This window comes from Saimiri boliviensis, chromosome 5 (genome assembly GCF_048565385.1).
Source record: "Saimiri boliviensis isolate mSaiBol1 chromosome 5, mSaiBol1.pri, whole genome shotgun sequence".
In the NCBI taxonomy this organism is placed as follows: Eukaryota; Metazoa; Chordata; class Mammalia; order Primates; family Cebidae; genus Saimiri; species Saimiri boliviensis.
Window position 1 is genome coordinate 52,979,223 of NC_133453.1, and position 13,186 is coordinate 52,992,408.

The 13,186-nt window shown below is 34.1% G+C and overlaps 1 protein-coding gene across 3 annotated transcripts in view; it reads left to right on the forward strand.

Annotated features, from left to right (window-relative positions):
- The window catches only part of CALCRL (calcitonin receptor like receptor), a 106,102-nt gene that overhangs the window by 79,536 nt on the left and 13,380 nt on the right, over positions 1-13,186 (forward strand). For all 3 annotated transcript variants that reach the window (XM_074399373.1, XM_010351591.3, XM_074399374.1), the window contains 2 exons: positions 10,295-10,421; positions 12,329-12,482. In XM_074399373.1, the coding sequence (XP_074255474.1) occupies positions 10,295-10,421; positions 12,329-12,482 (281 nt within the window). The remainder of the gene's footprint in view (positions 1-10,294; positions 10,422-12,328; positions 12,483-13,186) is intronic.

The following is a 13,186-nucleotide window of genomic DNA, read 5'->3' on the forward strand; positions in this document are numbered from 1 at the left end:
CAAACTGAATGTTGTGAGAGGTGAAAATATTCTTATTCTATAATGTGAGATGGTGCAAAAATGTTTAAAATACATCAATTTAGTTATATAATAAAATAATTGCATTTCCACATAGAGTATAAGGTTTGAATGAGGACAGAGTAGAGCAAGAAGTAATGGACTTGCTTTAACATTAACCTGTTCTGCTATAAGGTCATAGCTATTACTGGCTTATGGAGAAGAGTCCCAGGCATGGAAATATAAAGTAAATGCAGTAATTGATTTAAATATTTTGGACTTATTTTAAACAATATATTTAAAATATAAAGCTATAAATCCACATTAAATGTTGCATATTTTTATTCCTAATGAAATATTTGATAAATATGCAACCTTTGAATAGTGAATTTCATCTTTTCTGTGTTAACTAATTAAACTATGTACTACTTAAGGATAAATTAATTTTCATGGGAAAAGAATGACAAATTATGAAAATTATAACATGACTAGATTAAAACTTTGTTATTTGAAATAAAGAACAGAAATAGATAACATTCTTTCTCTTAAAAGTCATCATATATTTTGCAATTGGGTTTTCCATTCTATAGACAGCTTATTTTTCTAGATCATACACACAGATGTGACCATATATGAGAAGAAAGTCAAAGTACACTCTGATAACTGTAGCATATTTTTAGAATTTAGGGAAAAGAAAAACCAGAATGACTGGATATTATGCTGCTAACGTTTGCTGATAAAACATTAAGATGTCAAAAACCAAGAAGGTCTTACATGAAAGAGATAGGGATAATAATAATAAAAAAAGAATAAAGTAAACAATTTTCCTTAATTATTAAAAAGCTATATAGCACAAAAGAATATGAACTTCAGAATCAAACTCATTCAGCAAGTTACTTTCTTCGAATTTAATTTGCTTATTCTGTAGAATGGAAAAAAAGCCAACATGGACTTTTACTTTGTAATCTGTCACAAGGCCTGTTCTTGTCCCTCAGAAACTTTAAGCTCAAGGCTTGGACTCAGGGTGTGGTCTTCCCTGTTTGGCATATTTCTCTCCTCTATATTATCTTCTTTCAGTTTTATGTTAAGTAGTCTTCTCACCCTTACTGCATTCTTTTTGTATCCCTTAGTCCTGTTTTAATTTCTTTTTTTTTTTAATTGCATTTTAGGTTTTGGGGTACATGTGATGAACATGCAAGATTGTTGCATAGGTACACACATAGCAGTGTGGTTGGCTGCCTTCCGTCCCCTCACCTGTATCTGTCATTTCTCCCCATGCTATCTCTTCCCACTTCCCCACCCCCCCGCCCTTCCCCCATTTCCCCCCAACGGACCCCAGTGTGTAGTGCTCCCCTCCCTGTGTCCATATGTTCTCATTGTTCAACACCCACCTATGAGTGAGAATATACGGTGTTTGATTTTCTGCTCTTGTGTCAGTTTGCTGAGAATGATGGTTTCCAGGTTCATCCATGTCCCTACAAAGGACGTGAACTCATCGTTTTTGATGGCTGCGTAATATTCCATGGTGTATATGTACCACATTTTCCCTATCCAGTCTATCATCGTTGGGCATTTGGGTTGGTTCCAGGTCTTTGCTATTGTAAACTGTGCTGCAATGAACATTCGTGTGCACGTGTCCTTGTAGTAGAATGATTTATAATCCTTTGGATATATACCCAGTAATGGGATTGCTGGGTCAAATGGTATTTCTATTTTTAGGTCCTTGAGGAATCGCCACACTGTCTTCCACAATGGTTGAATTAATTTACATTCCCACCAACAGTGTAAAAGTGTTCCTATTTCTCCACATCCTCTCCAGCATCTGTTGTTTCCTGATTTTTTAATGATCGCCATTCTAACTGGTGTGAGATGGTATCTCAATGTGGTTTTGATTTGCATTTCTCTGATGACCAGTGATGATGAGCATTTTTTCATATGTTTGTTGGCCTCCTGTATGTCTTCTTTTGTAAAGTATCTGTTCATATCCTTCGCCCATTTTTGAATGGGCTTGTTTGTTTTTTTCTTGTAGATCTGCTTTAGTTCTTTGTAAATTCTGGATATCAGCCCCTTGTCAGATGGGTAGGCTGCAAAAATTTTTTCCCATTCTGTTGGTTGCCGATTCACTCTACTGACTGTTTCTTTTTCCGTGCAGAAGCTGTGGAGTTTGATTAGGTCCCATTTGTCTATTTTGGCTTTTGTTGCCATTGCTTTTGGCGTTTTGGTCATGAAGTCCTTGCCTACGCCTATGTCCTGAATGGTTTTGCCTAGATTTTCTTGTAAGGTTTTTATGGTATTAGGTCTGATGTTTAAGTCTTTAATCCATCTGGAGTTAATTTTGGTGTAAGGTGTCAGGAAGGGGTCCTGTTTCTGCTTTCTGCACATGGCTAGCCAGTTTTCCCAACACCATTTATTGAACAGGGAGTCCTTTCCCCATTGCTTGTTTTTGTCAGGTTTGTCGAAGATCAGATGGTTGTAGGTATGTTGTATTTCCTCTGAGGCCTCTGTTCTGTTCCATTGGTCTATATCTCTGTTTTGGTACCAGTACCATGCTGTTTTGATTACTGTAGCCTTGTAGTATAGTTTGAAGTCCGGTAGTGTGATGCCTCCTGCTTTGTTCTTTTTGCTTAGAATTGACTTGGCTATGTGGGCTCTCTTTTGGTTCCATATGAAGTTTAAGGTGTTTTTTTTCCAGTTCTCTGAAGAAGGTCATTGGTAGCTTGATGGGAATAGCGTTGAATCTGTAAATTACTTTGGGCAGTATGGCATTTTCACGATGTTGATTCTTCCTAACCATGAGCATGGAATGTTTCTCCATCTGTTTGTATCCTCTCTTATTTCGTTGAGCAATGTCTTGTAGTTCTCCTTGAAGAGGTCCTTTACGTTCCTTGTTAGTTGTATTCCTAGGTACTTTATTCTCTTTGTAGCAATTGTGAATGGCAGTTCGTTCTTGATTTGGCTCTCTTGAAGTCTATTACTGGTGTATAGGAATGCTTGTGATTTTTGCACGTTGATTTTGTATCCTGAGACTTTGCTGAATTTGTTTATCAGTTTCAGGAGATTTTGGGCTGAGATGATGGGGTCTTCCAGATATACAATCATGTCATCTGTAAATAGAGACAATTTGATTTCCTCCTTTCCAATTTGGATACCCTTTATTTTTTTTTCTTGCCTGATTGCTCTTGCTAGAACTTCCAGTACTATATTGAATAGGAGTGGTGAGAGAGGGCATCCTTGTATAGTGCCAGATTTCAAAGGGAATGCTTCCAGTTTTTGCCCATTCAGTATGATATTGGCTGTTGGTTTGTCGTAAATAGCTTTTATTGTTTTGAGATACATTCCATCAATACCTAGTTTATTGAGGGTTTTTAGCATAAAGGGTTGTTGAATTTTGTCAAAAGCCTTCTCTGCATCAATCGAGATAATCATGTGGTTTTTGTCTTTTGTCTGTTTTAATTTCTTAAAAGCATACACCACTATCTGGGATTAAATTGTTTAATTTATGTGCCTATTTACCCTCCACTATAATTTGAGTCACATGAGATGAGGATTTTGCTTTATATTATTCACAACTGTTTCCCCAGTTCTAATAACAGTGCCCAAAATATTATTATGCAATAGTAAGTTACTAGATGGATAATAAAGTAGTCAGAAGCCTTATTGCTTCCTTGAGAACTTCAAAATTCAAACTCAATAGATCACTTATAAGAGTGTGACCTTGAGAAACTTACCTCCATTTTATTAAAAGACAATAATACTTCAAGGAGTTGTTAAATATGATAATGACTGTAACGTGCTTATCTCTGTGCTGGGGATATTCTAAAGATTTCAAAAATGGTGGCTGCTATTATTATAAATTTTGCCTCTTAAAAGATTTTGTTTAGTTGGTTAGTTTTGGAGCCAAAGAATCTCAGGGATTCAGAAAGATTTTTCTTCTTTTGGTTTCCTGCTCACTGGAAGACCAGGAAAAGCACTCTCACCAAAGCAGTTCACAAATGGTAGAAAACCAGTTGACCATACAAAATGAATATGGCTGTTCTTTATGCAGCCTGATACTCCAATATTGCATTAAATAAGCAGCCCTGAAAGGCAAGGGCAGGAGAAGAGAGAACATAATGCAGGAGGAACAGTCATTTCTCCTCCAGGACTTGAGCATGTTGGTATGGAATGGATGAAATGGATGAACCTGGAAACCATCATTCTCAGCAAACTGACACAAGAACAGAAAATCAAGCACAGCATGTTCTCACTCACACGTGGGTGTCAAACAATGAGAACATGTGGACACAGGGAGGGGAGCATCACACACTGGGGTCTGTAGGGGGGATATAGAGGAGAGACATTGGGGGATGGGGAGTTGAGGAGAGAGAGCATGGGGAGGAAGGCAGCACATCACACTGCATGTGTGTACCTATGCAACAATCTTGCATGTTCTTCACATGTGCCCCAAAACCTAAAATGCAATTTAAAAAAATTGAGAGGGAAAAAAAAAATACACTCTTTCTAATCTGCTGTAATCTAATTTGGATCACCAGCAGCCTCCAAAAGAGAGCTATTGATAGGTTATATCTACTTCTCATATGTAAACATGTGATTCCACCAACTTAAAGAGTTTCCACTGAGTAGACAAAAGAGAGTCATACTTCTTAATATATTCGTTGTTTTCTGCCTATTGTTTGTGACAGTGTTCAGATTGATAGGGCTTTTCTTGTGGATACATTGTTAGTGTTCTTTGCAGAAAAGATCTGAGGATTTGGGAATTAAATTAGGTAAACTAGAATAAGAAAACAATACTTTGTGCTATTCTTATATTGCTTGTACTTTCTCCTTTCATGATTCATTTTGCTCGTAGTTACTAATGGGAAAAGTAGTTTGGAAATCTTCAGCTCAGGTCGAAAGCAAATGGAAGACAGAGGCAAGGTTATTGTCCACACTAGTAGCAGAACTTTGAAGATGGAATACTGTAACATTTGGGATCTGCATGAAAGTGAACCTGATAATTTGCCAACATCTACAGAAAAAATGAAATTTCTTGGGAAGATAATTTAGGTTGCTTTATCTACTGCCCTTTATCATATGGAAATTCTGTCTAATGCTAAATTCTGTTTGGTAAGAAAAAATAACTATTTTTTTGTTTAATTGAGTTACTTAAAACGTACTTGTTTTATATTTATTTATTTATTTATTTATTTATTTATTTATTTATTTATTTTGAGATGGAGTTTCGCTCTTGTTACCCAGGCTGGGGTGCAATGGCGTGATCTTGGCTCACCGCAACCTCCGCCTCCTGGGTTCAGGCAATTCTCCTGCCTCAGCCTCCTGAGTAGCTGGGATTACAGGCACGCGTCACCATGCCCAGCTAATTTTTTTTGTATTTTTAGTAGAGACAGGGTTTCACCATGTTGACCAGGATGGTCTCGATCTCTTGACCTCGTGATCCACCTGCCTCGGCCTCCCAAAGTGCTGGGATTACAGGCTTGAGCCACCATGCCCGGACACATACTTGTTTTAATATAGAGGAAGTTTTACATTACTAAGGTAAACCTGGATGCTATTTTATTATTTGTAGCTAAAACCCATTAGAGCATTTGACTAAAATCAGCCATATGATAATTATGTTTAAAAACAACAGCTAACAACGTGGAGTGTTTATCATGGGTTAGAAGTTATGGTAAGATTTTAAGTGATTTATCTCCTCTAACTCTCAAGACAATCCTGTGAGGTACAATTGTTATCCTTGAATTAAAGATAAGGAAATTAATGACTCAAGATCTTAAATAATTTATCCAAAGTCATACTGTCAATAAATGCAGAGTTCAGATTCACTTTCTGAACTACACATAGTGACTTGATGCTACTTTCTTCTAAAATTGTTCCAAAATTGAATTGAAAGAGATGATTTCATTACATATGAAGTATATTTATTTTGTTGACACAATAGCATCAACTGCCTCTGTAACTCTGTTTGCCAAAATTGCATATTGAAATAGTGTTTTAAAATAATTATATGTAAAAAACATGAAATAGAAACAATCTGGACCCACAAACCACGTTTTCTGTTCTGTGGTTATGCTGGGATAAAAAGGGAAATTATAAAATTCAAAGAAAGCAAAGAATTTTTGTAAACATTTTCTAAGGCTGCAAGATGATTGCTTTTACTATTTTGAATAAAATAAGAATATTTAAAATTTTAAAGTAGGTAAAATTGATTGCAGGTTAATATTTTAAAAAGCATACAATTATTTTAGGACTTCATTTGAACAAATCATGTTTACCAATTACGTGTTTTTGGTTTTCATTTACAAGTTGCTTTTATTTGTATCAATCTACTTACATGTGTTAATGAATATGTTTAGAAGAAGACAATATGTATCATCAGAAAAATCTGAGCCATTTTTCCACTAGACATTGATAGAAACCATATGTTAGTTAGCATCTGTCTGCATTTGTTTAAGTTGCACAATGCCTGGAAGTAGAAATGGAAGAAATTAAAGCAAAAGATTAGTAGTACTTTAGACAGTAGGACATATATTTATACAACACAAAATGAAATGATGTGGCGATGGTCTAGTTTGCTACAATTTGGGCCGCTAACCTGGATATCAGAGTTTCCAAAGCAGAAGTATTTAGTCTGAGTTACATAGGGTGGATTATATAGTTTGACCACATTATTTGGATAATTGTTTAAAACACTCTAAAAAAACTTCAATGTCTTTGTAATGAAATAATGCATCTTCTTAAGAACTTGTTTTATCTTGATATTAAATAGTCAATTTCAAGGGAATTTCATTCTATTATTTCAAAACTTTGCCCATAATGATATTATTGGGTCTTAAAAAGGGAAATACGGTATATCCTTTTGACCCATGATAAGAGAATAAGAAGTCATTTGTGTGTGTGTGTGTGTGTGTGTGTGTGTGTGTGTTTGTGTGTGTGTGTTCGTGTGGTTGTACTCACAATAATAACATTTTTGGAAGAAAATATATACCAGCAGCTCATTTTTAAGTACTTATCTTTCAAGATGAATTGGGATGGGAGCAGGGTTACAAAAAAGGGAATTCCGAGAGGAACAGAAATACAGACCCTTATAGAGGACATTTAACTTTATACAAAGAGGATTAAATTTTAACTGTATACAAGAGGATGAAATTTGTTTTCAACTAACTACTGTTAGCATTTTATTTTACTCCCTTCCAGTCTTTACACATGTGAATATTATTAATATAAACAGTTAAAATATAAATATATTATAGGTTCCTACCTCCTATCTTTTAGCTCTTCTATCATGTATTACTTTTTATTTCATTTTTGACATACAATAATTATACATATTTATGGGATAATAGTGATCTTTAGCAATCTATAATATACAGTGATTAGATCAGGATAATTAGCAGATCCATCATCTCAAATATTTATACTTTCTTTGTTTTGGGGAAATTCAATATCCTCCTTCTAGCGATCTCTTTTTTTCTAATTTTTGTTATCATGCAATATTTAAATCCTTCCAGCAATTTGAAACTGCATATCATTGTTAACTATAGCCATCCTATAGTGATAAAGAACTCTAGAATGTATTCGTCTTATCTAGCTGTAATTTTGTATCCTTTAACAAATTTCTCCCTCTCTCCACCTTCCCCTTCCCCTTTAAACCTCTAGTTCTACTTTCTCCTTCTATGCAATCAACTTTGTTTAATCTTTCACAAATAAGTGAGAGCATGCAGCCTTTCTTTCTGTTCCTGGCTTATTTCATTTAACACAGCGTCCTCCAGTTATATCAATATTGCAGTGAAGGACAGAAATTCATTCTTTTTCTATGGCCAACTAGTTCTATTTTTGAAAGTCTTCTTTAATGTTTGTTTTCATTTATTCCAACTTAGTTCTTACAACTATATCTTATTTGCCGTCTAAACAAGCCTTCTCAGTCTTTTCATCATAGTTTGAAAACTATGAAATTTTGTTGTTTATAGATATGTCTTAGCCAATGAACTTAGATATACGTGTGTTCAGCAGAAAAAGATAAAATTGCCCGGTTAAGAAAATTGCTTTCCCCCCACCCCTTTGATGGTAGCTGAGTTACTTATACTGTCTTACTAAAAACTTGTATATTTACATGGATAAGTAGTTCCTCTCTAAACAATACTTGGCACTCAATAGGCATAGGGTAAGCTCAAAGCAGGCATTTTAAAATAAGACTATGTGGGCCGGGCGCTGTGGCTCATACCTGTAATCCCAGCACTTTGTGAGGACAAGTCGGGCGGATCACGAGGTTAGGAGTTCGAGATGCCTGGCCAACATGGTAAAACCCTGTTTCTATTAAAAATACAAAAACTAGCTGGGTGTGGTGGTGCATGCCTGTAATCCCACTACTCAAGAGGCTGAGGCAGGAAAATTACTTGAACCAGGGAGGCAGAAGTTGCAGTGAGCCGAGATCATGCCACTGGACTCCAGCCTGGGCAACAGAGCAAGATTCCATCTCAAGATAATTATAATAATAATAGAAAAATAAGACCATGTGAACAAATTTTGTATGTTCATAACTTCCATCATGGAACAGTGATTAATTACAGAAATAAACCACACACAATATAACTAATTTGAAAAGAACATTGCTTAGTAGACTTTTTCTGATATTCATTAATTCTTTCATGCTCAATGAACAGAAAGTAATATGTCACTGCTGTGGCATTTTATCAAAAGTAGGATTGTCTTTCTCCCAGTGTTGAATTTCCCTAAGTAATAGCAGAAATAATTCCACTCCTTTGTTCAAAACATTCAAAATTTTGTTTTTTCTATAGAATATCACCAATAATCTGTAGATAAGGTTTGATTACTGCCTGCCTTACTATTCCTATAAACTGTAAAACGTCAAGCCAAAGTAAACCACTATTTAATATGAAAATACTAGCTGGTCCCAGTTGTTTCTATTTTGATGGATTCCAGCTGGATTTCACATATTTATTGTTATATGACTGTCACACACAGCAATCATTCCTAGAGCCATCGTGCCCAGGAATCCTTTCATAGGAGACTTGTAGAAGGCATACATTGACAATTTATAAATATTGATTTGGATTAAATATCCCTCCAGGCTCTTTAACTACTAGAGCTATATATAGAATCACAGACCTATAGTTGGAAGAAAGGCAATTTCAGAGGCAATATACTCTAAACTGCATTTTTTTAAATATAGAAAACCTTGGCACCCCATCCTAATTCTAATATCCTGGGCACACAGTCTACTTAAGATAAAGAGATGTAGTGATAAATTTGGGCAAAAATCTCAAAGTTTCTGAAATAGAAGCCTTTGGTTTGAATTATATATGGTGGATTATATAGGTTGATCATATTAATTGCATATTTTTTAAAAAAACACACATCATGAAATTTTACACCTCTGTCGTGAAATAATTCCTCAGGTGTTCCTTCATATGAGTTCACACTTGACATTAAGTATTCAGGTTCTAGTGGATCCCATGGTATTATTTTACAACTTTATCCATAATAAGCCTTTGAGTAAATGTTTTATGCAGGAGGTAGTGCAGGTAGTCATATGTGCACAATCTTCTTAGAGTCGAGATGGATTCAATCTAAGAGTGACACCACTTATCATTAATGACGTTTATTCTTAAAGTCTACTTCTATGCAAACTACATACAGTAAACTCTTGTTTTATATAAGAGGAACTCTAGTAAAAGGTGGTCCTATTTTTACCTTTTTGAAAAATTTGAAAAATTCAGTAAAGTTGAGCAAATCTCATTGGTTGCTAAGTATACATTTTTATCAATTCATTTATTCTGAATACATTGTTATTTTTTTCCAGATCGGTCTGTGTATCACCATTATCACAACAAAACATATATTTAAACCGAATAATATATATGGTGTAATGAAAAAAGAATTATCCACATGAGAATCTGACAGCAAATACTGTGTTCAAATTAATTAGCTGCCTAAGTTTTGATCATTTATCTAACTTTACTAAATATCAATGTTTGCTAAATGAATTAAACTATTCATTGTGTTCAGAAATTAAGACAGAAAGTCATATAGAGGTCTTGTACAAGCAAATTTTCTGTCCCTGTGTATATCTACTTCTGTTGAAGCAACTCATTTGTCTCTAGGTTTAAGTACTTACATGTTTTCCCTAATTAAGATTTCATAATGAGTGGATCTTAGGGAGAAAAAAAATTCTTTCAAAAGTGGAGCAGCTGCTATGAGTTGGGAATGTATCTCATTTGAATAATGATTAATATAAAAATTTCATTATGTCAACACACTTGTTTTTCTTGCTTTCCAGGAGCCTAAGTTGCCAAAGGATTACCTTACACAAAAATCTGTTCTTCTCCTTTGTTTGTAACTCGGTTGTAACAATCATTCACCTCACTGCAGTGGCCAACAACCAGGCCTTGGTAGCCACAAATCCTGTAAGTAAAACAAGCTTGTGCCCTTGGTTCCAGGGCCTGACAGGAAAGGGGGAACACGGGTAGACATATGCATGATGTGTATAATTAAGTACACATGTATGTATATTCTCAAGTCTGACTCTTATGTATATTTTCAAGCCTTTATGTCTTGGGGAATATTGAGAAATATTTGCCTTTCTAGATTAGAATATAGCTACATATACTCTACAGAGTAGTATATACCCCTAGAGTATTCTCAATATTCCCCAAGACATAAAGAGTAAACATCAAAAAGTGTAATATATTTCTTTGCTTCAACTAAATAATAAATAATACATGCATAAATAATACATGTGCATATATCTTCACTTCATTTTATAACTGTAGAGTCCTGCTGCTATGGGACATAACAGTTTATTGCTACATAATATTTATTCAATCCAATGAAAAACTCAAAGCAATGAACTCTGTGTGGTTAAATAAAATGGTATATGCACATGGAAAATTTAAACAAATTGCATTTTTGGTATTAGGCTGACTTTAAAAAGTCAATGAAACCAGTAAAAGAATGAATAGTACATATCCTACATAAGCTTAAACTTCATAGCATAATATTTTTAAAAGAACTACAGTGTTCAGTCTCAATAAACATTTATAAATTGTCACCTTACAGGCCATATTTTTAAAACACAGATTAAAATTTACTTATTCAAATAAGGTACATTATACAAAATTAAATGTTATATATACTATAGATACATTTAATGAATAAATAGGTTTTACAAATATCCTTTAGTTAGGAGGCATTGTGTATAATAAAACAAAATTGGAATTATAAGATTATGTTCAGGTTGTAGACTTGATTGATGTATAAATGTTGGAAAATCATTTAAATTCTCTGGTCCTAAGTTTTTTATCTATAAAATATATGGCTAATGAGAATGTATACCTCATAGGACTACTGAAAGAATTAAATAAAACAATATATGTAAAAATATTTTTAGGCCAACTCCTATGCAAATACCATTACCACCATTCTGTGATAAGCCAATATTAACAATCAGTGCATTTTCTTTTCAATTTTAATTTTGGTTAAAAAAACCATTTCTAAAATAATGATAATTGCCATTAAACATTTATTCATTACCAGACTAGAAACTGGAGCCAATAGGAGTAACGGGCCATGTATTTCTGGGAGAGCTCTAATTGTTTTCTCCTCTTTAAGCAAGTAAACTCTCTCTCTTACTCCTTTGTGTGTGTGTGTGTGTGTGTGTGTGTGTGTGTGTGTGTTTTTAACCCCAATTTGAATGTGTCTCTTCCTGCCTCTTTAAAAGTAGAGAAGCAAAAGTGGAGACCTCAGGAAAAGAGGAAGGAAAACCATAATTTTGTCCTGTTTTTACTTATGCAAAAGCCCTCAAACCCCATATTTGGACGGGATAACCTATGGACATATTAGATTATTATTTAATAAGCATTTGCACGGGTAGTATGTAATATGCAAAACTTTTCAAGTATTTGAACACTTTTAATGAATTAATTAGTTTTAAAATTACTATTACTTCCAACAGAATGCAATAGTCAAGGGATTCATGATGATGTCACTGTAAGTGTAAAGTTATTTATGTGTGAAACTTTTAAGCTTATAATTACATAACAAAAACACATTCAGAAAATACACATTCACTAAATAAAGTAGATTTAGAACTTATACATTTTTTCTGAAAGATATACCATTATAAATATTTGGAGTCTATGGCTATAAACATCATGAGATGAGTATGAAGACTGGCATTCCACAAATCCTAGTTATTAACATACAGGATTTTGTGTAGAGGAGACAAAGTTCCATGTTCCCTGAGCTAAACCAGACTCTTGTTTTACATGTGAATTCATAAACAAGTATATTGTTTTGTTTTGTTTTCTCATAGGTTAGTTGCAAGGTGTCCCAGTTCATTCATCTTTACTTGATGGGCTGTAATTACTTTTGGATGCTCTGTGAAGGCATTTACCTACACACACTCATTGTGGTGGCCGTTTTTGCAGAAAAGCAACACTTGATGTGGTATTATTTTCTTGGGTGGGGTAAGTGCCATTATACATACCTGCTGATTCAATGGATTAAAAAAGCCTCTGGAGGATGCCAGGTTCCTTTGTAATACAAATATACCAATGAACAATCATTTTTAAAGAATATCAGGTGATTAATTTTTGCCTATTTTTGTAAATTGTAATATTTTAGGCAAAGTATCACTGACTCATCCATTGTTTTCAGTAGTCGCAAGTCAACATATAATAGTGTCTTTTTTTCTATTGAATATGCCAATGAATAGTGTATCTCTGCTGAATATGTAGTGACTAAAACAATAGAAGTAGCATCATAAATTAGGGATTTAGTCTTTGTACTGTTCTGAATATTCATTTTTGCCATGTGTACAATTAAAGTATTGCGTTTACATCTTTGAAGTTTCATTCTAAAACTATTTGTTTTAAAAAATTGTCATTTTATGATAAGAGTAGAGGGACTAGTAATTGCATAAAAGGCAAACAAAAGGTTTATTTTTTTCCATACAATCTCCTGATGTGGTATTTTTCACAAAGCAAACAGTGTTATACTTCTGACATGTTAAAAATAACTGGAATAATACAAAATATGAAGTGAAGAAATTAACAGGACTAGTTTCCAGAAACAAAACTGAAGTTGTACTTATCTATTATCATCTATTTACCTATCCTATTTCTCTCTCTCTCTCTCTCTCTCTCTCTCTCTCTCCCTGTCTACCTATCAC